The sequence below is a fragment of the Eretmochelys imbricata genome, chromosome 7 (genome assembly GCF_965152235.1).
Source record: "Eretmochelys imbricata isolate rEreImb1 chromosome 7, rEreImb1.hap1, whole genome shotgun sequence".
In the NCBI taxonomy this organism is placed as follows: Eukaryota; Metazoa; Chordata; order Testudines; family Cheloniidae; genus Eretmochelys; species Eretmochelys imbricata.
In genome coordinates, this window is record NC_135578.1 from 59,299,997 (window position 1) to 59,326,699 (window position 26,703).

The following is a 26,703-nucleotide window of genomic DNA, read 5'->3' on the forward strand; positions in this document are numbered from 1 at the left end:
GACGCGAAGGTGCATGGCCAATGGCAGTGATATGTGGCTTTCCACCCCCTGAGCTGTCTGTCATTTTCTAGGCACCACCATTTTGAGAGGCAGATGGTCTGTGAGAGGCACCCAGGGGATTCCTGAGTGCTGCTACCTTTCCTCTGGGAAGTGGGGGCTCGTCACGCAAAGGAAGCTCAGAGCCAGGTAAAGACCCGCCTGTCCCTTACTCCAAGCCGGGAAGGCCCGGCCTACCCTGAGGCACTGTCCGAGGCCAGGCCAAAGGTGTTTGGGGTCAATCCTGCTCCTGACAAAGCCAATGCCAGGGGGCATCGCTGAGTTCAGTAGGAGCAGGCCAGAGCCCTGGATGATTTGGTATCACTGGGATGCAAGAAGGCTAAAGATGGTATCACAGATGGTTCCAAACTCAGAAGGTGCCAGTAAATCAAAGGAATAAATCTACAGTGGCATCAGGAAAGCAGGGATGTGTGATGTGCAGTCGGAGTCCTCTTGTATTTGCTCTGGATCCTCAGGATCCATGGTGGCCTCAGGGCATCTGGTTTAGAAGGGCCCACATCACAGTCCATTACATGGCATTTCCTGAGGTTGAGGCCAAGGGTTTCTTGCAAGGAGCTGGTGGGGGGATCTTCCATCCTCATACGCTCTTGTCCCCATCCATCTGTTCCTTGGCCGGAGATGACCTGTTCTCCTGGCTGTTCTCTGGGCCAGGTTTGGCCAGGGGGGTGGGGCTGCTGCTGGTGGACGGCAGGAGGTTGGCGGACTGCAGCACGGCCTCCGAGTGTTCCCGCGCTTTCATGCGCAGTGCTGCCACGCTGGCTGTGCGGTTGCTTTGGCAGCCATAGGTGGGGAGGAAGGAGAGGCCCATGGGGTCTGGAACGCAGCAAGAGCACAGAGGGCTCCCTGGGGGAGGAAAGAGACAAGCCACAATCAGCTTCAGATAATATGGTGTCACAACCAGCGTCGGGTCCCCGGCTGGCATAACCCCCACAGCGCCATTGCCTTCAAAAGAGGCTCCCTTATTCACAGCAGCTGGGGATCTGGACCTTCACTGGGTCTAAAGCCACAATTAGCTTCATTATAACTTAGACCTGGTAGGAAAATGGATTTTCCATTCCTGAAAAATTTCTAGGTTTTGAAAAAAATATTTGTCACCGTTCGGGATGAAAACCCAGCATTTAAAAATCCTGGTTCATTTTGCCCATTTTTTGGTCTTTTTTAAAACAAATGTATACAAAATAAATTACATTTTGAAACAGAAAGAGGTTGTGAAGCAAATAGTCAAAGGTTTCCTTTCCAGAAACGTCACCATGTTTTTTTCCCCCCCGATTCTTTTTCTAAACAAAAGTTCATTGGAAAGTGAGACAATGTCATGAAAAAATTTCAATTTAATCAAAATGGCATTTCCTGTTGAAAAGCCATCTGCCTTGACAAAATAAATTTCAACCAGCTCGAGTTGATGACACAAGTCGGGGCCGATTCCCAGCTGGTGTAAACCTCTCAATGCTATTGGCAGCAAGAGAGGATCCCTGGTCCACACCAGCTTGGAATCTGGCCCTTCTTAGCTCTGAAGCTGAAAGTCTCCATGAACAGTAAGGTGAACCCAACACCCTGAAGTTGGGATCCAAACTTTCTCCTGTGTTGTTCTTGACAAGGCCCCCCCCCCCCCATTCCAATTCTCCTAGCTTAGGAAAGACAATAAGACGCCAGATAGAGGTACCACAGGTGCAGAGCAAGGGGAGTGGGTGTCTCTTGAAATACAAGGTGACTTGTTCCACGCTAAGAACTTGGCTCCTTTGTAGCTAGATGGGCACCATGTTTGCCTTAACAGGTTGTACCCACCCATTGAGGGGAGCCCTCGGGGCCAGGTTTTCCTAGGACAACATCTCTGGGGCAGAGGACGTGACTCCTGAGGGGGAGCGGAGGTCTGGGGAAGTGGTCTGAGGTTGTATAGCTGCTGACCTGGCTTTAGGGCCCGAACCTGGAGCTCCATTACCTGAGTGGGCAGGAGATAAAACAATAGGGAACATGGCTTCCTCCTCCCCACCCCACTGCTAAAACCAGAAGGGAGAGCCCCCTCCTCTCCCTAGCTTGGGGTGCCCCCACTCCTTGGCTGGAGTGATGAGAGCTCTCCTTTCTCGTTCAATTGACTTTAACCCCTGGGCTCTGGGTGGTTCGCAGCCAGGCTCCCCCAAAGAGCCAGGACATCAGGTGTGATGGGAAATGTAGTCCCTGCCATCAGCCATATTAGTAATTCTAGATTCTTTTGAGGCCTGCTGGGATATAGGAGGGGGAGCTTTGGAAGGAAGTAGATTGTGCTGATGGACTCACCTGGGGGTTACGTACCAGGAGTCCCATTACATCAGTGCAGCTGTATTTTACTTTGTGAGGATTTGGGGGTAGTGGGGCCGGGGAGACATTTATTTACTGGCCTGGGACAAACTGAACGAAAGCCCCTCTCCTCTTTGTCCCCAGCAGGGCAACTTAGTTGTGCCTTTTCTAAGTACCAGACATACCCACCTTTTCTGTCTGCCTGCCCCATGCTGCCACTTCTCCCCTTGACGTCCTGGCAAGTGTGTGCTAAATAACCCATAGCAAGTGCTAACTGCCTCCCCTTGTACCACTGAGCAAGCCAGAATCCCAGAATGGGGGCGTGAAATCCCCGTTAATGCCTCCTTGAGATGTGTCTGAAAGGCATGGGGAGTTCAGGGACAACCTGAGAGCAGAGCCGGGGCCCTTCCCCCTCTGCAGCGATGGCTGAGCTACAGCTCCAACATGCACTCCCCATAGAGAGTTTCACAGACAGAATTTCTCCAAGGGGCTCCAGCAGCCCCACAGCTCCTGTGTGCCTCCTTCAGTACTCAGGGCAGAATCCTACCCTCAGCCAATCCCCAGCAGGCAACGACAGAACAGAACACAACTGATGCAATGCAGTGTCTCCGTCTGATCTTTCCAAGCCAAGGACTTGCGTTAATTTCAGCAGTTAATATCCAAGTTAAATGGCTCATGACAGAGTGATGGATTTTATAACCTACATGAAGCAGGTATTCTTTCTATTACAGAGCTAATCTCAGTGCCACTGGGTCAACATGAATTTAGACAGTAGTTTGTTTTCTGGACATTAGCAAAACTTCCCAGTGACAGTTACTGGACATTAGTTACTTGTAGGAAGGCTTCTTGAGAAAATGCTCTCTGAAAAATCAGGAGGAAGTGTGGAGAGTTTATTAATATAATTGAGCTGTCTTTTTAACCCCTGCAATACTCCTAGACACAGAGCTCATGATCGGTGAAGTAACACTTCTGCCGTGCCTTACTTCCAAATTAATCCCACAGTGCTTGCAAGTGTTCTAGTGTAGAAGCATAACAGCAGTGCAGCTTCACCAATGCAGCTGAACCGCTGGTGAAGATGCTCTATGCCGACCGGAGAGCTCTCCTGTCAGCATGATAAAACTACCTCCAGGAGAGGTGATGGCTATGTCAGCGGGAGCACTCCACACCAGCGCTTAGGTTGGTGTAATTTACGTCGCTTGGGGGAGGCTTATTTGCATCCCTGAGCGACATAAATTATACCGACATAAGTGGTAGTGTGTACGAGCCCTAACCCATTGCACAAATCCCAGATCCTAAACCTTCCCAAACCTGGTGGGCTGAACATCTTTACCTTGAGGGTGTTTGATATCAGACCCTAAATTTGGTAGAGACAAGGTGGATGATCACAAAGTGATCACTCTGTATCTGATCTCTCAATTCTCATCCTCAAAGGAAACCTGCACAATAACTCCAGAAGATGAGCCTGGGAGTTTAAATGCGTAACTTCGCTAGACACTAAAAATCATGGACTGAATAGAGACAAAAAGAAAAGGAGTACTTGTGGCACCTTAGAGACTAACCAATTTATTTAAGCATAAGCTTTCGTGAGCTACAGCTCACTTCATTGGATGCATTCAGTGGAAAATACAGTAAGGACATTTATATACACACAGAACATGAAAAAATGGGTGTTTATCACGCATACTGTAAGGAGAGTGATCACTTAAGATGAGCTATTACCAGTGGGGGAGGGGGAGAGAGGGGGGAATAAACAAGGGGAAATAGTTTTACTTTGTGTAAAAAGAAAAGGAGGACTTGTGGCACCTTAGAGACTAACCAATTTATTTGAGCATGAGCTTTCGTGAGCTACAGCTCACTTCATCGGATGCATACCGTGGAAACTGCAGCAGACTTTATATATACACAGAGAATATGAAACAATACCTCCTCCCACCCCACTGTCCTGCTGGTAATAGCTTATCTAAAAAAGAAAAGGAGTACTTGTGGCACCTTAGAGACTAACCAATTTATTTGAGCATGAGCTTTCGTGAGCTAATAAATAAATAAATAAATAAATTGGTTAGTCTCGAAGGTGCCACAAGTACTCCTTTTCTTTTTGCGAATACAGACTAACACGGCTGTTACTCTGAAGCTTATCTAAAGTGATCATCAGGTTGGGCCATTTCCAGCACAAATCCAGGGTGAGAGAACCTGGATTTGTGCAGGAAATGGCCCAACTTGATTATCATGCACATTGTGTAAAGAGTTGTCACTTTGGATGGGCTATCACCAGCAGGAGAGTGAATTTGTGTGGGGGGGTGGAGGGTGAGAGAACCTGGATTTGTGCTGGAAATGGCCCAACCTGATGATCACTTTAGATAAGCTATTACCAGCAGGACAGTGGGGTGGGAGGAGGTATTGTTTCATATTCTCTGTGTATATATAAAGTCTGCTGCAGTTTCCACGGTATGCATCCGATGAAGTGAGCTGTAGCTCACAAAAGCTCATGCTCAAATAAATTGGTTAGTCTCTAAGGTGCCACAAGTACTCCTTTTCTTTTTGCGAAAACAGACTAACATGGCTGTTACTCTGAAACCTTACTTTGTGTAATGACTCAACCATTCCCAGTCTCTATTCAAGCCTAAGTTAATTGTATCCAATTTGCAAATTAATTCCAATTCAGCAGTCTCTTGTTGGAGTCTGTTTTTAAAGTCTTTTTGTTGAAGAATAGCCACTTTTAGGTCATGGCTCATTACAACAATCTATAACCCACTAACCGCCTCTGCCCCCAGATTTTTTTTTCTCCTCCCCCCTCCCTGTGACTGGAGAGGTGTTAACTGGCCACTTCACCCTGAATGGTCCCTTGAAATATGTGTCAGAGTAACAGCCGTGTTAGTCTGTATTCGCAAAAAGAAAAGGAGTACTTGTGGCACCTTAGAGACTAACCAATTTATTCGAGCATGAGCTTTCGTGAGCTACAGCTCACTTCATCAGAAAGCTCATGCTCGAATAAATTGGTTAGTCTCTAAGGTGCCACAAGTACTCCTTTTCTTTTTGAAATATGTGCTAATTACTTATTACATATGCTAAACAAATCTGTTCCAACTTGCATTTAGCTGAGACACTCTGAGTACATTTCCCAGACCTGAAGAAGAGCTCTGTGTAAGCTTGAAGCTTTTGTCTCTTCACCAACAGAAGTTGGTCCAATAAAAGATATTATCTCAGCCAGGTTGTCTCTCTAATATCCTGGGACTAACATGGCTACAACAGCACAGCATACTGAATTTTGTGACTTTCCAGTTTAAGTAACAAGGTGAAGCTCTGAGCACATGAAAAAGGGGATTTATAACAAAATCTGCACAGTATGTAACATGAAGTATAATTTTTGCTATCCACAAACAAATACATCAGTACGCTTAGCCCCACTGAAATTCAGCCACCTCTGGGGTGAAATGCAGCAACAGTTTAACAGCACAGAGCAGCACATCATGACAGTTTAGGAAAGGAAGCAGCACTATGATGTTCTACAATAAAAAAACATGATTCGGTTTTTCCAGGCATTTAAGAAATTTGCTGCTTTTTCTCACTTATGGCAAAGAAACAGATAGGGAAAGAAAATATCCAAAAAATAGATCTCAGAATGAGATCTGATCCAAAGCTTAGCAGGAACTATCATTCATTTGTTTATATGTACTGCACCTAGGAAAATGGGACCCAACCCAGGTGTGGCCACCGCGCCAGCAGATTCTACCACAATATCAATGCTAATATGCAGCAGTTCTTTTAAAAATCCAAATAGTAATGCTGTGTTATTTCTGTCACTGTCATTATTTCCCACTGGCCATCAAGTGCTGTAACATTGTGATTTAAGGGCATGTCTACACTACAAAGATAAGTGGACGTAATGCAGCTTATGTCAATCTAACTTTGTAAGTGTACACACTACAGTGTTCCTTCTGCTGCTGTAACTCACCTGCTATGCCGACCTAATAAACCCACCTCGACAAGAAGTGTAAGGCTTAGGTCGACATAGTTCAGGTGACACAGTGTCTATAGACCCTGTCTGTATGGACACTGTTTTACTTGCACCACCTATTGGCTGTCAGGTTGGCTGACAGCCAGCGTGGTGAAATTGACAAGAATGTCACTGTAGGGTCCCTGTTTTCAAATGGAGGTGGGAGGGGGTGTTCCAGCTCTGAACCCCAGCAGTGCTGCTGACAGCTGCAGTCTTGCTGCTTGGTGCTGAGAGCCCAGGCTGGGGGCTCCCTGCAGAGCTCCCAACTGGAGCCTGGCTGCTGCCCAGACTCTCAGCTTCCCCTCCAAGCGGAATTCCCTCCCACAGGGAGTTGAGAGCCTGGGCAGTAGCCAGGCACCAGCTGGGAGCTCCCTCCCATGGGGACCGGGAAGCTGAGATAACAGTCTGTAGCTGAGCTGGGAGCTCTCTGTCCCCCATGCTGCTCCTCTGAAGTCGGTGCAAGCACTCCTGGTGAGGATGTGTACCACCAACTGAAGGAGGGTAGTGTGGACACGAAAAGAATGCAGTAATTACTGCAGTAGCTATAAGTCAACCTAACATAGGTCGACTTAATTGTGTAGTGTAGACATTAGTCACAGAGCACCTGACACAGCCTGCATTGGAATCAATAGCAAAACTCCCACAGTCCCACTGACTTCAGTGGCAGCAGCATTAGGTCCTGAATCGAGAGAGGAAAAAGTCCTGCTGTTTCATCAAGTTCAGCACCCAGCTCAGCTAGTCCATTTTTTTGCCACCTTTTTGTGAGAATAGTCGACCTCCCAACATGACCACTCAATCAAAGTCCTTTGGAAGGGAAAGAAGTGGGCCCAGGTAACACAAAAGTGAGGCTAGCATTAATTTGGCCAGCTGTATGGAAGGAGAGGGGAGTAGAAATTAGTATCTCCCCTTCTGAGGCCACCCTGGCTGAGTTCAGATGAGTGGGAATAGACTCAATCGAATAAGAATAATTTTTGCTCTATGGTTAGCAAGGGATAAAATATTTATCAGTTTTCAGTACCAATCTAGGTTCTTTGCTTAATAATTAGTTCTGTTATTACCCACTGGCTTTCTGCAGTTGAATGCAGTTGAGCTACCCCCGGTGAACACATGGATAACCCCATCAATAATTCATCCAAGAACTGCTTGCCTAATTTTCTTTGCCACTAAAATGCCTGTATGATGATGGGTCAAATTCCATTCTCAGTTATCCTGTATAAATCCAGAATAACTCAATTTAAACTAGTGTCGTTGCTCCAGGGTCAGGCTGGTGTAAATTAAAGCAGGAACTGGCCCTTCATTATAATACACAGGAGCAAGTCACGTGAAGGCAGACTTGATTCTAACCTCACCTGTGTAAATGGGCAGTAAGTGCAATGAAGTCAGTGGAGCTATATCAGCATAAAGCAGCATAAGTGATATTAGAATTGGTCCCCATGCCTTCTACATGTTTGTCAATGGGCCCATGGTGGAAAAGCGCATTGACTTCACTGGTATATGCATCCACTTATGCCAGGGAAAAAGAAAAGGAGTACTTGTGGCACCTTAGAGACTCCTTTTCTTTTTGCGAATACAGATTACGCCAGGGAAGAACTTGGCCCATTATCTCATTGCAATAACCTGGGAGTGCATGCAACACTACTGGAAAATAAACAGTTGTTCTTAATTACTGAGGGTACGTCTACACAGCGATTAAACACCCATGGCTGGCCTGGGTCAGCTGATCTGGGCTCAGGTTCTCAGCGGGGCTGTAAAATTGCTGTGTAGATGTTTGGGCTCCAGGACCCTGTGAGGAGGGGAGGGTCCCAGAGCCGGGGCTGCAGCCCAAGCCTGAACATCTACACAGCAATTTTTAGCCCCACAGCCTGACACTTGTGAGCCGGAGTCAGCTGATCCGGGCCAGCCGCAGCTAGGCCACAAGTCTGAGTCTTTTATTCCAGTGCAGATGTACCCTTAGTGCCTGAGCCACCTCCCCCTGAAATCTATGAGAGTTCCTCCATTGACTTCAAAGGGAGTTGGATCAGGCTGCTCAAGTACAGCATGTGAACTGTTTTATTTCAAGAACTCTCTGCCTCCTGGATACTAAATTAAACTACACAAGTAGGGTTCCATTAAGTTACAGCAAATTCTGCTGAATTGATTGAAACCTCCTTGCATTCCTATATGACATCATGCTTTCAAGGCTCAGCCTGAACATAAATATTTAATGTAATAAATACAGTCTGAAATATTTGATCCACTTGGCAGTTTAATTGATCTACTACAGAGACTGACAGGAAAAATTAAATTAGTTCTGTCTTGTCTCTGCCAACAGCACATTTTAATTGGAAAGGTACTTGAACTACAGTTTGGGTTACACATAGAACCCTTTTGCATAGGCTGCGTTGTTCTAATGTTCAGAGTCAGCCTCGGAAAATGGAAGTGGAGCGGGCATATATTGATTTAGGAATATTCAAAAAAATATACATATGATTTTAGCTCAACAGTTTCAGAAATTCAATAGATCATCTTGAAAGCCAAAAACCGATTCTCTTCCTCTCGCAAATTCTGTGTGTGGGGATGAAAATCTTAGCTGGAGCCTGAAATTGTAGGAAATGGAGTATCTAACTACCTTCCGCTCCTTTGAAATCCTCATTTAAAACCCTGGGCTGTGGCACGCCACTACATGCTGTTTAATTTACAGTAAAGGGCGGGTGGAAGTAGAGTTTAAATGTTTTTTCTTTATAATATTCAGCTGTTTTTTTTTTCAACTTGTTTGCACCAGCATGAACCCCACACAGTAAAATGGCCTTTACCAGGGGGGCTTAACCCAGCGTTCCACGACTACTACAAACAGCCAGTGTAGCTAGCTGCACTCAGGACCGATCAGTGGGAGGGTAAAAGTAGCTCTTGCAGCCTAGAGCTGGTAAGGGCCTACCTGGCCCCTGGTGTAACTTAGAGCAGCCTCATGCCTGCTGTAAATTCACATTCCCAAATTGCCCTAGTGCAGGTGAATGTCACCCACATCTCTTTTCCTCCAGCCACACCCTCTGCACTGGAGGCTGGGAAAGGGTGGCACAGAACAGGCTATGGTGGCTCTAATAGTCTAATGCCACCAGGATTTCAGATCTGCCAGGTTTGCCACTGGAGCAGCACAAAGCAGGCAAAACGGAGCTGACGTGCTGGCCCGGTTATTTCAGTGTGAGCTTTGGCTGGCATACAATACAGCTTTGGGCCCAGGATATTTACCAGGTTTTCACGTTACATGAATTGTACTCACATGTTTTACATTAAAGAGTAGCTCATTTTTCCATTATTCCTATTATTGGGGCAGTATGCATGATGCACTAAGCATTGCCCAAATACACGAGAAGAGATAGTCCCAGCTGCAAGGAGTCCGTGTCCGGCCTCTATGTGCTGTTAGTGCAATTCCAAAAATAATTTAGGAATCTGTGGCCAGATTCTGCCTTTGGCTGCATGGGCAGGGAAGCCCACAAGGGCAGGGCATGTGTATCGGAGACCAACCATAATCCTTAGAAACAACCAGAATTTAGCAGCTCCCCCACCACCTTTTCCCTAAGCATCTTCAAGTTCTCTCCAAACAGGTCTACAATCTTTCACCTTGTAGACTTGTGCCATGCTATGTGAGGTCGGAGTGAACACCTGCACCAGTAAGGATCTGTCTCACAACCAAGGCTTCCCAGGATTCAATCTTCCCACCATCGCTGCCATCCCCCAAGAGGAAAGCCATGGCACAAAGGGCCTGACCCTTCTTCCCACTGAAATCAACAGCAGAATTCCCATGTACTTCATTCTATCTTAGCTACTTATCTGGCCCCCATTACCATGGTATCTGAGCACCTAACACTCTCTAATGTATTTATCCTTGCAACATCCCTGTGAGGTAGGGCAGTGCTAGCATACCCCTTGTACAGGGGGAGCTGAGGCACTGAGAGACCAAGTCATGTGTCCAAGGGCTTCCAAAGGGAATCAGTAACAGATCAGAGAACTGAGCCCAGGTCTGACAACTGTACCAGCCTTTCCCCCATAAGGCAGCAGCGCTTTTACCTCTCTGCAAGAGATGAATCAGGATTTGAACCTGTGTCCACCTGTGCACAAAGCAGCAGCTTTTCCACCTTACCAGATCACTGCACTGGGTTAGCAAAAGGAGATCCAGACAGTTTAAATGAGTTGCCCAAGGTCCCACACTGAGGAAAGCATTTAAGCACATAATTAAGTGCTTTCCTGAGGCAGGGTCCAAATTAGTGACAGAGCCAGGGAAGTGTACCCGGGAGTCCTGATTTCCAGTCCCCTATTTTTTACAATAGACAACATTTCTTTCATCTTGTAAACACCAGTTCAAGCATAACTGGGTTCTTGTATGTTTCATTCCCAGCCTCTCTCTACCCAAGTGACGTTTGACAAATTCTCATCTGTCCATAATAAAAATTGAAGCACAGAGGAGCTACATTTCTAGCCTGTTTACTGGACATTACACAATGAATCCTCCATAATGCTCCCAACTGCAAGCACGGCAGCAAACAAACCGTGAAAGATCCTAATCAATGTTGCTTTGGAATATCCGCTTTGGTATATAACGTCACGTGCAATGCTGCTTCTCTATCCATGGAGTGGGGCTGCTACAAAAACAGAGCGAGCTATCACTTGCACGGAGAGGAGCTGGGAGTGAATTATGAAAGTAATTCCCTGGCAAGTGTAATTATTTTTCTCCACATACGCTGCACTATGTATCGCAGGTTCTCAGGAAGTTTCAGCTGAATGTAACGGACGTGCTTTTGGCCTCAGCCACAAGAACAGCAGAGCACTTCCGCTAAAAACGGAGTTTCTTGTTTACACGCATTAATAACCTCTTCTCCATTAATGAATTGCATTCATACTGTCATCCATTAAGGAGGTGCTCTGAGGTCTCTCCATTTAGAACACTAGCTTCTCCTGATGGCTATTGTTATGCAGCCCATAAATAAAGCTAGTATTTCCCCTTCATATTTGAGGCTCTGCAATTAAATCTGCTAAATGGACTGCATAGGCATGGCTTATGGTAAGTGATTTATCTCGGAACATCGGGGAAACAGGAATTGCCATAGTGGACCGTGCAGTGGTCCAACTAGTCCAATTTCTGATGGTGCCCAACCCCTGATGCTTTGGTGGACTAAAGCAAGCTATTTCCGAACCCCAGGAACTTAATAGATGACTAGTATCCTGAAACATGAGGCTTCATATCCCTCGTAACGGCTGATCCCATTTCAGAATGCCATGGTGATTCTTCAATGGATAAACCGTATCATCTAGATTCATAGATTTATCGATTCCAAGACCAGAAGGGTCCATCGTGATCATCTAGTCTGACCCCCTGTCTAACACAGGCCAGAGAACTGCCCCACAATAATTCCTAGAGCAAATCTTTCAGAAAAACATCCAGTCTTGATTTAAAGATTGTCAGAGATGGAGAATCCACCACAATCCCTGGTCAATTGTTCCAGTGGTTAATTACTCTCACCTTTAAAAATGTACACCTCATTTCCAGTCTGCATTTGTCTAGCTTCAACTTCCAGCCATTGGAGTGTGTTAGACCTTTCTCTTCTAGATTGAAGAGCCCACTATCAAATGTTTGTTTCCAAATCTATAGCTCTCATGGTGGCTTGATGATGACTGTCTAAATACCATATTTGACAATTCCGGAGAGGAATTGTCCCAGGTGATAGAAGGGGTTAATAGGATACAATTAATATGGGGAGAATATAGGCTGAAAATCAAGAAAACTTCCTGATGGTAAGATGTGCTACTCTGTGGAATAGTCTACGTTCTGCACCACGATTCTCTGATGTTACAGTACCAATGCCCTGTTTCCTTCCTGGATGGTCTTAGAGTGGGAATATTCCCTTTGGAACAGATCTGAATTCCTGAACCAGCAGAGGTCCTGAGGCCTGGGGCTCTTTTCCTGAGAGAGCAGGGTTGACTTTGTTTTGCTCTACAGCAACATTTCCTAGTCTGTCAGAAGTAGCACTCGCTGTGCTCGGGCCAGAGTTGCAAAGCTGTGCTGAGTGAGGGGTGATCTCTGAGGATGAAGCTCATCTTGAATCCCTATGCCATATGAGGCTAGTCCTAAATCTCTTGTCTCAACTGGGTTGCCTTCCTCTAGGAAGGCCCCATCCTGTGATGGTTTGTATCACAAGGTGTCAGATTCAGATGGCATTTGTGGGTGGCTTTGGAGAACTAGGGGCAGGTGATCCAAAACAGAGAGAAGAAAATGTTTTGGTTTCTTCACACAGGCTGCCCCTCGTTGTACAGCTTTCAGGTGGTGGGATGAAAATGAGCCTTGGGGGTAGAATAATGGTTAACTAGGTGAATCATCATCATTTATTATTAGCAGCATTAATTTTGAATTGCCTTCTTTTAAAACATCCATCAAATATTGTCGACTGATACCGGCCTGTTACTGAACTAGATGGCCCAGCAATCCAATACAGACCAGCAAATCATTTTTCCCACTAGGAACTGTAAAATAACCTAAATTTTCCAGTAACATTTGATTCACTGGGTATGCATGGCTCATCTGTGAGTCACTGCTTGCCAGGCAGGCTGCTTTCACTGTCTTCTCAAGGAACACATTAGCAGGGGCTGTTCTCCCAATCATGGGCATGCACAGCCCTTGCTGCCATTCACAGGATCCACCATAGATGGACCCAGAGACACTGGTAACACTGTTCTGGGGAGATTCATGCTGGGTCATGTATGACTGTAGAAAAGGCACCTTAATTCTGGGAGCCTCATTTTACCTCCACAGGATAAAATACTTCTGCTGGCTCAAAAAGCTGTCACTCATGGCCAGCATGACAGAAATCCTAAGAGTTTTAGGTCATCTGACTCCTGCAGTTTGCAAAAATGCTTCAGATCTTCCCTACAAAGTTAGACTCCCTTTAATTCTCCCCTCTCCTCCCTTCCCCATCCCTCAAAGAAAAAATGGAAGGCCTGATTCTGCCACTGTTACTCACCCTGACTAGCATCTTACACCCCTCATTGATGTTGACGGGACTACTTGCAAGATAAGGTCCTACTCAGTGTGAGTAACTGTGGAAGAATCCAGCCCTGATTCCTCTTGCAAAGTGATTCTAAAAGCAGTTTCTAGCCATGTAGGCCACTTCAATCATCACCAAAGATAAAAATGTAATATCTACCTAGGGGATTGGAATAGTTACAAAGTAATATCTACCCAGGGGGTTGGATTTTCCCCTACTTTGCTACTGTCCTGGGTTACAAATTAACTCCCAAATCAATGTAAGTTACTCATAGTTTGTGAGGCACAGGAAGAGAGGGACAAACCAAGCCTCTGGCTGGTTGAATTCAACAAGATGTAAAAATGATTTACAGACTTTCTAAAACACTGTGTCTCTCTCTCCTTTCCTTACTTCTCCTCCGAACTGACATCTGGGGTTTGGTTCTGCTTTCACACTGGTGTAAATCAGGAGTAATTCAGTAGCATTCCACTAGTGAAAACTGAGATCAGGATAAGGCTCATGACTATTTTGCCCAGTAGTTCTAAACCAGCACTGTTTAACCCATGAAACTAATTTACCAGTTGAGGACTCAATCCTGCAAATGTTGAGCTTCTGTTGATGTAAATAGGGGGTTTATCAATTATGCAACTGAAATCTGCAGTGTGGTCAGAAACCAGTATTTTACCCAACATAGCTAAGTCCTAATAATGAGGATGTCCGCCTAAAAACTGATGGTATGATATGGTCCAAGATTTGCAAACCTAGGTCCTGACTCAAGAAACAATTTAAAGTCATAGACTCATAGATTTTTAAGGCTACAAGGGACCATTATGATCTTCTAGTTTGAACTCCTGAATAACAGAAGCTAGACAATCTCATCCAGTAAACATAGGTTTATGTCCCGTTTTGCTCAATGGGACTTGGCTAAAGTTAAGCACATGCTTAAGTGTTTTCCTGACTCAGGGCTTTAGTGAGCTGGGAAAGCATAAGCAAATTAGCTCCCACAAAAAATCCAGAGTCAATAAAACATTCAGTTTGGCTTCCACGCTAGAGATCATGTCCTGAAAGGCCAGGGGACTGGGGTTTGTTTGGGATCACACAGCACAAACAAGGGGAAAACATTTGTTAAATTGTCCCCAAAACTTTTGTTACTCAGTCCTTCCTGCCTGTTCATACATGCCTGCTTTGAGATTTGCTTTATGACTAATCCTATCAGATAAGTCTGTCTGCCTTTCATCATATCTATTGTCTTTTTATTGCACCCATCATCACAACATTTAGGTGCCCTGCACACCCGTTAAGAAAGGCTGAGATGGATGCGAACGTTGAACCACCTCCCTGTGCATAATTTTCTTAATCCTGTTGCTTTATCTCCAGGGCCACTTCTGCAGTCACTGATCTTTGAGGAATCCTTGTGGCACCTTAGAGACTAACAAATTTATTTGGACATAAGCTTTTGTGGGCTAAAAATGTGTTTTAGCCCATGAAAGCTTATGCCCAAATAAATTTGTTGTCTCTAAGGTGCCACAAGGACTCCTCGTTGTTTTTGCTGATACAGACTAACACGGCTGCTACTCTGAAACCTGATCTTTGGGGGAGGCCTTTGCAGAGATGCAGGTGGCAAAACTTGGGTTCATCCTATCTCCACTAATATGATTGCCATAGCGGAGGCTGACCAACCCCACTCTCCAGGAGTCTCTCCTTCCTCTTTGCCACTGACACTCCGATGGAGATCACAGCAGATCTCTTAGGTCAGGGAGAGTGCTGTGTTCTTCTCTGAGATACACCTTTGTTGTGTACCACTTCCACATGCTCTCCTACCTCCACAGCCCCTTCTCACTCTGTGTGGATTGCAGTCAGTACTGCAGAGAAAGGGAACACGCTGGAGGTGGGAAAGAGCAGTGTCAGGGAAAGGTGACGATGTTTTGCATGCAATCACCATAAGGGGATGCTACAGTTATTTTCCAAGGTCTAGAAATCAACCCTACCACATCAAACAACAATAACCAACTCCCACACACATACAACAGAATACAATGCTCCCAAAAATGTAATGGTACAAAAATGTATCCTATGCTCAAAGCAGGATCATAGGTCACCAGTTCATCTCTGCGACTGGCAACATGGTAACATGCCAGGCAGAACAGGCCCTTCCTAGCGCTCCCCCCATCCCCCAGACAGATATGCAAATCCACCCTGGATTTCTTAAACTAACACCATTCTGCAATAGCCCAGGGCTCCTAGTCATGCTCAGGACTTTCCCCTGTGCAGGGTAGTAAAATATTAGTGATTAATCTAAGCCATTAAATCTGGGTCTGGGTGCAAACTTCTCCAAAGTTTGTGGGGGAAGGGAATGCTCAGCTACCTAGCTTTGGTTCTCAATTCAAAGCGCATATTTGGAGCCAAATTCAGGGAGCAAGTCCCAGCCTGAGTAGCTGACTGTATAATCTGTGTGTCCACTGGAAACTAGGGAAAAGGAATCCTCCTGCCCGGAGACTCTGGGACTGCTCCAGGGAGACTGTTTCAGCCCAAGGGATGAAGCCAACCTCCATAGCCCCAACCTGCCACTGCTGCCAAGGATTTGTGCAGAAGATCTGTGTACTGGCAGATTGTCTAACTTTTAATGTGCTCCTGCCCAATTCCTGAGCACTGCCATGCTGGCAGCCTCTCTGAAGCTGGGGTCTGGCCCCGGGCACCCCCTGTGTGACTCCTCCCAAATCCAGTCCTGGCGCTTTGTCCACCAGAACCACACTGGCTCCACAACCAGTGTGGATTCTGCAGCTGTAGAAGCAAGGGCTGGATTTGTCCCAGAATGCCAGGCTCAGCGTCAGCAAATATTAACCTGCTTTAAAATTCACCAAGGTACATTTATTGAAATGATAACACTTGTTACCAGCCCAGGTGGCATGAACACAAATCAAGAGAGTATTCTGAAGGGGACAAGGTTCCGTTTTTACTCCCAGGAAATGCACTTAAATTCTGGGTAACTTGCCTTATGAAATGTATTTAATACATAGATGTATGTGGCACAGAAATGTTCCACTTTGTGCTTGGCAGTATTATGGGACTTCATGTTTTATAAATCTATAAATTGAATTCATCCTGGTTACACCCATAGCCTTATAAATTGCTAGGCAAAGAACAGCTAATGGATCAGCTGGTAATTTATTTTTAAAAGATGCATACTGCGGCATTTTGGCAACACTAAGGGGCGTGGGTACGGACTGTTCCCATCTCAGTGCATGGGCCTGAAATAATCGGAAATTACCTTTGTATATCCTCACACACTGACACTCAAGCAATGTAATTCTTTAGAGAGGTCCTACCATGCAGAAAAATAAAGATTGGGCTTTATGCAGATATCTGCTGCATAAGCAACTGCACACAGAGAACGGGTGGGGCACTCAGTAATAGTGCCAGGTAATGTATAATGCAAAAGGACATGTATAACTAATTTATTAGTATAAATTTGAATCTGAAAAAAATGCATGCAAAGTACATCTTAAAGGGCCAACTTTTGTTTGCCTTACTTCTATGAGTAAAACTACTGACTGCAATAGGACTAGCTGCTAGAGTAAAGAGAGCAGGCTTTGACTGAAAATCATGCAAAATATTCAATTAAGGATCCAATCTGCACCTGTTCCTTCCCATCAAAGTCAGCGGGGTTAACCGCATGAGTGCAGAGAGGCAGGATTTGGCTTTTCAAGGGATTAGGCCCTTTAACCTGAAAAATCCACTTTTGTCCTTCACTCCACATTTAAACAAAGAGACTCTTTACCTTTCAGAGAAGCGACATGTGATAAAGCTTGAGCATAGGTGGTTGTGTTGAGAAGAGTCCCGGGTAGACATGAGGGGAAGAAAGGCCCGGTGGGGCCAACTGATCGGCTTAGGCTGACAGAGAAGAAAAAGTAACTTAGAAAAACAGAACTGTTTGATTCAAGATATAAGTGAGTGCATGTGCGTACTTTTAGAGAGCGAAATTATTAATGCATTCATTACCCTTACCTCTGCTGAATCTCTAGGCTCTCCTTCTTGTTCCGAGTTTGATCAACTGGAGAGGGGGAATTTAAATTCCTCACTGGGGGTGCCACCTCAGTCATTGTTTCTTTAGAGCCTTCCTGGTCTGATGCTCCTCGTTCCGTCTTCCTCCATTTAGCCCTTCGATTTTGGAACCATACCTAAAAGAGGAGAGAAATCAGTGATGAGTGCCCTGTTTAACCAGACATGAAGCAATAAAGCTGCTTGTGAATTACTATTTCAGTAGAGACAGTCGTCTGAAGCTTGCCTATAACTTCTCCTTTTCTCTTGTGGAACAATCAAGTGTGTCGTCAGCAGGATTTTTGCTAAGCCCTTACGAACACAGTTACTTCTGTCTCTGAAAATCAAACTGTGTTTAAAAACACTCAATAGGAATATTTTTTAATGACAATTTTTTTCAATAGTAAGGCCCCAATCCAACACAGTGCCCCTACTGACCAACGCATATCAGCAGGTGCTTAACTTTAATTCCCATTGACTTCTTTGGGACTTAAGCATGTGACTAAAATTAGGCTCCTGCCAAAGTGTGGGATAGATGCACTTAAGGACTTGTCTCAGTACTTAGATGATTTCAGCCATAAATCTTTACTGAGTTTCAGTTAGGATCAAAGAAGTCAGAGATGAAAAGGCCCATGAGAGGTCATTTTTTCCATCCAGTTTCTAGTGGTAGGATGTTGCCTACAGTATATTCTCTGGCATTTTTGCCCAGTCCACATTTAAATGTCTCAAAGGATGGTAGACTATCATTGCAGAAGATTATTCCAGTCTAACAGATCTCACTGTCTGAAACTTTTTTCTGACATTCAGCTTAAATGTTCATGTTCTTAATTTCATTCCATTATTCCAGGTTCTCCCCCACCCCCCATTTCATTCTTCTCCCCCCCTTGGTGTTTACATCCTTCAAATAGTTAGGCAGGTTGAAAATGCTGAAAACCCCCTTGAGCCATGGGGCAGGAAATGCACCTCATGATCACAGAATGGCCAGCATTGTTGTTATAATTATTTTTCTCCTACAACTTCATTTTTATTTAGCTAGCTTTTAATTGCATGTATCAGCAAATGTTGAATAATGATTTTATCTATAGACTAAATTTAGGGCAGTTAAAGGCACAGCAAAATGCAGACACTTTCTTGTGTCTTAATTGAATGAAGGTCACAGCTATAACAACATTTAATTGAGCTATTTTTCATTATCATATTTTAATGACTTTGCACTGACAGTTGCCTGCTTCTGAGGAAAGAGCATGATGAAGTCGTTTATTTCCCTATTTAGTTATTGTTTGACAACATCATCTTCGATTAAGACTCTGCTTTATAGCACATTAATCATATTTGAATGAGCAAGGGGTATAAATGTAAACATATCTCCCATCCTCTGTGTTTCCCCATGTCCCTGCATGAAAGCAGACTAAACAAATGCTTGCATCTATTGTCTGTTTGCATAATAGCCAACAAGAAGGCTAAACACCAGTCCTCAGCAATCTAATTGTCACCACCCCTATCTCACCCTTGCACCTTCCAGAGAGAAGTTATGATCTTCCACTTCTGAATGCTCAATAATTGTCCCATTTATCTCAATTTGCAGTTCAGTCTTTAGGCACCAGTAGCCAAAATGACATTATTTAAACAAAAAAGCAAAAAAAAGCCAGCACCTACAATGCACTGGCAAAAGGAGATTTTCATTTCCAAATAATAATCAGTTTAATTTGCCTGTATATGACCAATGATTCATGTTCAGATTTAATAATCAGGATCGCATAATCTGATTATAGGAGAAATAATTTGTTTACAATCCCCTATTTACTGTAGTGAATTCCATTATCGCTCTTCAGCCATTGGGTTTTAAGAGATACTAACATGACCCTAGGGAACAAAAGGCAAGCTATTATATTTCCTACAATTAGATCTTTGCATAGTCTTAACCCGGAGCACCTACACTGGGGTGGATGGGGGGTGGGACAGCATGCAGAAAAGCCCCATAAATAAAATGAATACATAATTGTGCTCAAAGAATGGCTTGAAAACCAGCGGTGGATGCTTGCAAAGCTATATGCATCCATCTCATGCGACTGCAGGACTGCAGTGCTCAACAGAGTTTGAAAACACTTAAATAAAGTTAATCTATGGATATGGGGAAAAAACAAAACTTTTTTTTAAGAAGTGGTGTTTGTGGGCCCTGCTAATTATGGGATCAAATTAAAGCTGTTTAAATAGCATTGTAAGATTTTTAATCCACAGAAATGCAGCATTTTGAAAGTAATGGGAGGGGAGGAAAGTTAAAGTGATGCAGAAGGGTTTCTATTCTGGCAACTGGACTCCTGCAATTGACTAGCCCCTTTGCTTGGTAGTGGTCTTAGCTGCTTTGGAGAATCACGTCTCAGCTCTTTTTTTATTTTTTCCAAAGCAAGGAAATGGATGTGCATTGATGTAATTTAGTACCTTAGAGACGCGGACAAATTAGTGTAGAACATTATCACTAGTTAATTATGAATGACCGATTAATCAACCTAATCTAATATTCCACATTATGTTGATGTTATTAAAGTGCATCATGAAAATGACAGATCGTCTTCATTTGCTTTCTTTGGCCAAATGTGCACTCTGCAATCATGATGTCAAAAGGGAAAAAAAAAGTTTGCCAGTTTTAATATTAGAGTTAAATAATTCACCAGAATGTTTACCTGCACCCTGGCTTCTGTGAGGTTGATTTTCATGGCCAACTCTTCTCTAGTGAACACATCGGGGTAGTGGGTTTGAGCAAAAACGGCTTCCAGTGCCTCCAGCTGGTTAAAGGATGAGAGGAAATATATATCAAGAGGAGAGGTTTGGGTTTGCTGTCTGTCTGAGTTGCTGGGGTTTATCCACGCTGGTAAAGGGGGGGATCTCTGGATGCTGTGTTCCGCACAGCACAGCCACAGGGCATACTGAGCCAGCCACGTCAGACTGTACCTTACGGCTGTAGGGAGCAGACTCTGGCTCCGCTGGATCCGAGGGGCTTTTTGAACTCTGCGGGGAGGGGCAGGAGGTGAGCCTGCAGGGACAGGGAAGGAAGGAGGCGCCCGTACCTGCTGCAGGGTGAACGTGGTTCTGTTTCTGCGTTGTTTCCTGCGTAAGAAGCCATCGTCAAAGTCTCCCGTGGAGTGGCCTCCGAAGGGGGCAGAACCTATGGGGGCAAGGGACAGGGCAGTGCCTGAGGAATGTGTGGCGCTCTGCGTAGGATACCGCTGGGAACCCTGCACTGCCTGCGCCCTGCAGCGCGCCGTTCCCCCTAACCAGTTCTCTGGGGCCAGGACTCGGACCTCGGCGCGGTGTAAATCCGGAGTCACTCCAATGGAGTCACCCTGGATTCACATCAGTCTGGCTGAGATCTCCAGCGGGCCCTATGTCCACTTTGCCTGTCCTTTCCCAATAATACAATAAAATGTAGCAAACTATAAATATCCACTAAACCCCTCCACGTACCCAGCGTCAGGTGTCTGACTGCGAGGCGCAGAGGTGCTGGGAGCGGACACTCTGCTCTGAACTTCTGTTCCTGAGCCTAAGGCCGGCGCAATCAATCAATTTCACAGCAGAACTCTCCGCTGAAGTCAAGGGGCACTGCTGCGGAAACCGAGATGGCAGCACACGAGCCAGGGTGACCACTTTGGGCATAGCGGGAAGGAACAGAGGGTGCCTGCTTTCGGGCACTCAACTCCTGACATCGGTGTTTTGTGGTTTATGTCCCCTTATTGGACGGAAGAAAGAAAGAAACCTATCTTTAAACTGTTTGGGCGGAGAGGGGACCGAATAGATGGTTATTGTTGTTCTGTAACTTGGGGCAGGTAGGGCATTTACAAATACATATTATGTCCGAACTCGATCAGCGCGCCAGTTTCATTATGATGAATACACATTTATATGTCAGGCTGGAGTCTTTCAGGTAAATAATATGCAGTTGATAATGTGAGAAGCTAATTTCATTTCCTGATCAACCACAATGGCTATGATCTATAGTGTAAATAGAAGTAACCACTTATAGCATGAATCTGAATTAACAAGTGAACTTTTCACCTGACGGACTGCATTCATTCCCTTCGATAATTTATGCTACCGATTCAGTGGTATGTGTTTCTAAAAGATCAGGGGGAACAGTTGCATGCTTGCATAGCAGCTAACTCGTAAATATTCACATTCTGCCCATTCACAATTGTAAAAAGAATAAAACAAGAGCCTGGTCCATACATTATGGATGATTGAATTGCGGATTTCCCTTTTAAAAACAAACCAGGTATTTTAAAAATTAGATTAGTCTTTGAAAAGTCCCAGATCAGTGCATTTCTATGTTTGTTAAACAACAAAACTTATTTTATTTGAACGTTTAGACACACCCACCCACAAGCACTCAAAGTAACACTAGAGCTAATGCTTTGTTTGCTAACCTCTACCCCCGAAAGCCGAATGATGTGTTCGGAGTTTATGGTTGTACAGCTCCAAGCACAATGGGGTCCTGGTCCATTATCTAGGCTCCTAGGTGCTACCGCACTAGAAATAAATTATAATAATAGGAATCCCAGGAGTCTATAGAAACTCTGAAGAGCGAGAAAATGCACCCTTTACTGGCTGTGTGATACTGATCTTAGACAGGCGTTGCATTAGGGCAATCTGTATTATTGTAAAATCAACTCCTGTCCATTCTTGTACAAGGATTTTCTAACAGAAGCAGTGACGGCCCTTTCATGTCTCAGCTCAAACCCTAGTGTTAAACGGAGGAAATTCCCCTTTTGTTGAGAGCTGGCGGTAGGGAGACAAACAAACAGTCTAGATTTTAAATAATGCATGCGCCCCCACTTTGAGTCTAACCTTTTTTGTCTGTATGCCCAAGGAGTTAGTTTTGTTTAAATCTGTTTTTTATACTCCTTTTCTTTCCCCTTCAGTAACAACAAAGGAACAGTCAAGAGTTATTTGATCAGATGGCCCCTTTCCCAGCTAAATGTTTCTTTTCTGCTATTTTATGCATATTTTACACCGGATATTGTTCTGAATGGTACCTGTTCAGAATTCACAAAACAAAGTATTTACAAATACGACGACTAATTAGTTGAATGGCATGTTGGTATTATATGCGCTACATGTAATGTGTTGCATGTTGAATATCTGTATCTGGCATGTCTTTAGGGTTCTGTATTATATGTCATCAGGCACGTGTAAATTAATAAGGAGCTGTTATAATGCGCGATAAGGAGGTGTTTTCATCTATCCTGGGCGTGTATTTTGCATGTGTATTAATTTTGGAAATAAGAATTAACTCATAAACTAAGCTTTAGATACTTATAGAAAGTGGATTTTGATCCGGGGGAAGGCTCTGAAAGAGGGTCTATTTTTAAAAAAATGCATAGATTAATAACCTGGTGGTATCATGTCCGATTCTCTACTGCACATACAGACCGAATCTGCATGTCAGAAAATCACGATGCATATTGTGTGGAAAGTTTTTCGCTCCGCATGCACAGTGGCTAATAATTTAGTACCTCAGCCGGTTTCGCAAGTGGAGATACTAACTAGAGAAAAGTGAGTCATTCACTAATCGATTGTCATTTACAACAACAAAAAAACAAACAAACAAACAAAAAAGTTATGACACTTTTGTGCGCGCGTGTGTGCGTGTGTGTGTGTGGGGGGAGATACTAGAAGAGCATTTTGAGCTTTAAAAAAGAGTTTAACTTCAATTGCCAAAATATTGTCCCCAAATTGTTTTGGGTTTTTTTTTTAATCACATCATGGGAAAACTCACGAAGAAAGAATTTATTTTTGAGGCTGTTCTGTAGGAGGGGTGCTGACAGCCTTAACTCCTGCCCATATGCCAAGCTTCTGCGTCTTCGTCTAAAGTGAAAACAACTTTCAGTAGGTAAGTGACATTTTCAGGAAGAAGAACAGGAGGACTTGTGGCACCTTAGAGACTAACCAATTTATTTGAGCATCAGCTTTCGTGAGCTACAGCTCACTTCATCGGAGCTGTAGCTCACGAAAGCTGATGCTCAAATAAATTGGTTAGTCTCTAAGGTGCCACAAGTCCTCCTGTTCTTTTTGCGAATACAGACTAACACGGCTGTTACTCTGAAACCTGTCATTTTCAGGAAGGGGATTTACAAGATCGGCTTCAGGCTGATTTCTGAACACATCACGGTCGGTCTCTGGATATGTCGTTTTTAAAAAAAAGTCACCGCGTGTTTGGTTTTGAGGAATAAGCTACATGAACAAAATTGTCTAGCGTGAAATGGGAGTTTTGGGGAAGCCCTGTATAAAACACTTGGTTCACGCTGCTCCGGTTTAATAGCTGGAATATAGGGGATGCCTGTACAAAACTGGGCACATCGAGGCTAATGATTCATCAAACCTCGGGTGAAGAGATGGGGTAGTTTCTGTCCGCTGAAATCCCTGAGTCTCGGTGTTTGCAGGCTAGTTCTGTAGGTGGTTGAAGGGGGGGGGGGGAATCCCCTGTGCTGGGTGGAAATGTGGCAGCTGGGTAGGAACCCTCCACTGGTTATTTAATCATCGGGAGCACATGCAAAGGACAATGGGAGAGTCAGCCCCACACGGGTTTTCCGCTCCTAAAATGAACTTTAAATGAGTTGAATCTGGTTTCATTCCTAGCCTCTGACCAGATAAGAGGCGCTCCTTCAGCCTCGGCCCGGGTGACAGGGCAGATCTGATAGCGGGATTACAGTGGCATCACAATTGCTGCAAAGAACCATCATTAAAAAAGCCCTTTTAAAGTCCTCTCCTTTCTAGCCGCTCCGCAGCACGTTTGTAAAATAGCATTAAAGATTTATGCGGCCCCTTTGGCTACAAGGGGGGGAGGGGTCCGGAAAGTGTCCCGATTACAGCCGTGAAACCAACATCTGTGCTGGGAGGGAAGGAGAGCATTTCCTTCCTAGCCTGGGGCTGATCTGTGGGCTCTCTATCCACAGAGGGGAGGCAGGTGGCAAAATGTCATGGGGGGTGGGGGAGGGACACAACAAAAACAAGGCACTTCCAACATAAATCAAATTTTAAAAAATACACACACCCCCTCCCCGCATCCCTGCCTCCATCCTGAGGCTGGAGGAAACACCAAGGGGTGCTATTATATTTCCTCTTCGGGAAACGCTGCGCTTTTCTGCTGTTTCCCGATGAAAGGGGAAATCAGGCAAGAAATGGCAAAATCTGCAAGGTTCACGGGGGTACACTGCCCAGACGCCGCCCCGCCCAAAGGGAAACTCCGGTACTTACACGAATTTGTGCCACAACACTCACCCTCTAACTGCGGAGGACAGTGGAAGTAAAACATTGCCAGGAGTAAGGCAAGGGACGGCGGCTGTCCAGAGCTGCGGAAGAAACACCAAAGAGTCATTCTCCTGATCGGAATAATACGGATTTTTTTTTTCAAAAATCAACCACACCCACACCCCCCTACCACCACCATCATTCACACAAAACAACTACAAACCCCAGCGGCGAGATTTCATCAGGCGGCAAATAATTATTAATGAACAGACAATAAACTGAGCGCTCCTACAGAAATTTAGTGGTGAGTCCTCAGCTCATCTCAACAGTATCAGAAAATAATCGCCTCCAATACTGCATACAGTGATCTTAAAAGAAGAAAGTAAAAGAGTTCATTGCTAGCGGACAGCATTCAGAACCAACAAAAGTTTCTAAATACTATCTCTCTCTCTCGTCACAGATAAAACATTCACCCAAAGGAGAACTACCTAGAGATACTAACGGATTGATTTTTTAAAAAAGAAGTTATTTTCCTGTCTAAACTATTCTGACCCAAATAAATAGCAGTAAAGCCTTTCATTACTCTAAAGGCTGTCTTCATTTCAAATGATCCAATCCACTGGAAGCTGCGTTCAGTTTGGGCACCAGTTTCCTTTTAAGCAAAATAACTCTTAAAATGTATACAGCGTGACATCCCAAATCCGGAAGGTAAATAATCAGAAAAAAAAATTCCATACCTAAAACAACCAGAGGTAAAAATCAGCAGTAAGATTTGGGGTGGTTTTTAATTGGAATAAGATGCTGTGAGTTGTTGGCTGCAGAGACAGAAGGGCTCTGCGGAGTTCTGGAAGTGGCCAGATGTCTTTATATCTGTCTACAGCATGCTCTGCCTCTCAGCACTTGCCTTTATAATCTCACGCATAATTGGCCTTAATCTGATTATTTCCAGCGCTGTCTACAGTGAGTAACTTGGATAGGTCTATTGGGCCCTACAAATGGCCCACGTGGTGTGTGGAGGAGGAAAAAAAGAGCGTCATTTCTCAGCAAACATCAGGAATGTGAACAAAAAATCCCATTATTTTATATGCACTTCGCTTTCACCGAGCTCCCCAGACCCTCTGTACATCCCCTTTGGGTTGCCCCCTTATTGGTGGGAGTGATGCACGACCACACGGCATCTTCCCCTGGATGCGGAGTCTGACAAAGCGCTTGTTAATTGCCCGCTGGATGGGTTTTTGGGGGCCCCGCTTTGCACACTTCTTGTCTTTCCAAGCGACCGTACAAAAGCAAAGTTTGATTTTGTTCACAGCGAGGGGTCCCTGGATTTACGCTCGCTTCCCGTCTGCGGCGGGACCCTTTGCAATTACTTTTAAAATGCATCAGAGACACAGGCTCAGCGGAGGGAGATAGCCCTTCCCTCAGCCCGGGTGAAAATTAGACTTTAAAGTACCCAGATGAAATTTTCAAGTCAGGGACGCGGGATTGGATCAAATCACATAAACTGCAAAAAAAAGCAAGTATAATGGCGCATAATTGGTTCTGTAATAGCATTACACAAGGATAATGGCCTGTTATGGCCCCCTGCACTATTAAGTGCTTCCCTGGCGTAAAGCCTTTATGATATTAAAGGGGGAATATAATGATATTTTGGTTATTAAATGCGTGTAATTAATTTATGCACCACTGAAAATAAAGTTGGTATTATGACCCACTCAAGATGCATCAGAAGATGCAAGTCAGACAACTGTTGATCAGTTCTGGTGTCTATGTTTCGTCTAGACTACTGATTTTATTTGGGAACAATTGCTTCTTGGGCAGACTGCACAGATTTAATATTTTATAAACACTGTAATGTTCTGTGCAGGAACAGCAGTCAGGGCTAGCAAACCTACAGAAGCTCTCTCAGACCTGGTGGGAGCTTAAAGACACCGCACGTTTAAAGACAAGCACGTTTAAAGATGGATGGAGATTGCACAACTGCAGAAGCAGAGAGAGATTTAAAACGAAGAGGTCTTTAGGTAGTTAGTCCACATATATGGACTCATTAAATAAACACGAATACGCCTTTGAAAATTCGTTTATACATCTGCTTTAAACGAGGCATGGATT

General features: G+C 44.5%; 1 protein-coding gene across 1 annotated transcript; it reads right to left on the minus strand.

The window, feature by feature from the left end:
• Positions 1-634: 634 nt before the first annotated feature.
• On the minus strand, positions 635-24,658 carry DRGX (dorsal root ganglia homeobox). The gene is made up of 6 exons (XM_077823057.1): positions 24,625-24,658; positions 20,418-20,515; positions 20,034-20,135; positions 17,320-17,492; positions 17,093-17,205; positions 635-900 (listed from the first exon to the last, which is right to left on the minus strand). Exons 1-6 carry the CDS (start codon positions 24,656-24,658, stop codon positions 635-637), a joined length of 786 nt encoding a protein of 261 aa, XP_077679183.1.
• Positions 24,659-26,703: the final 2,045 nt, after the last annotated feature.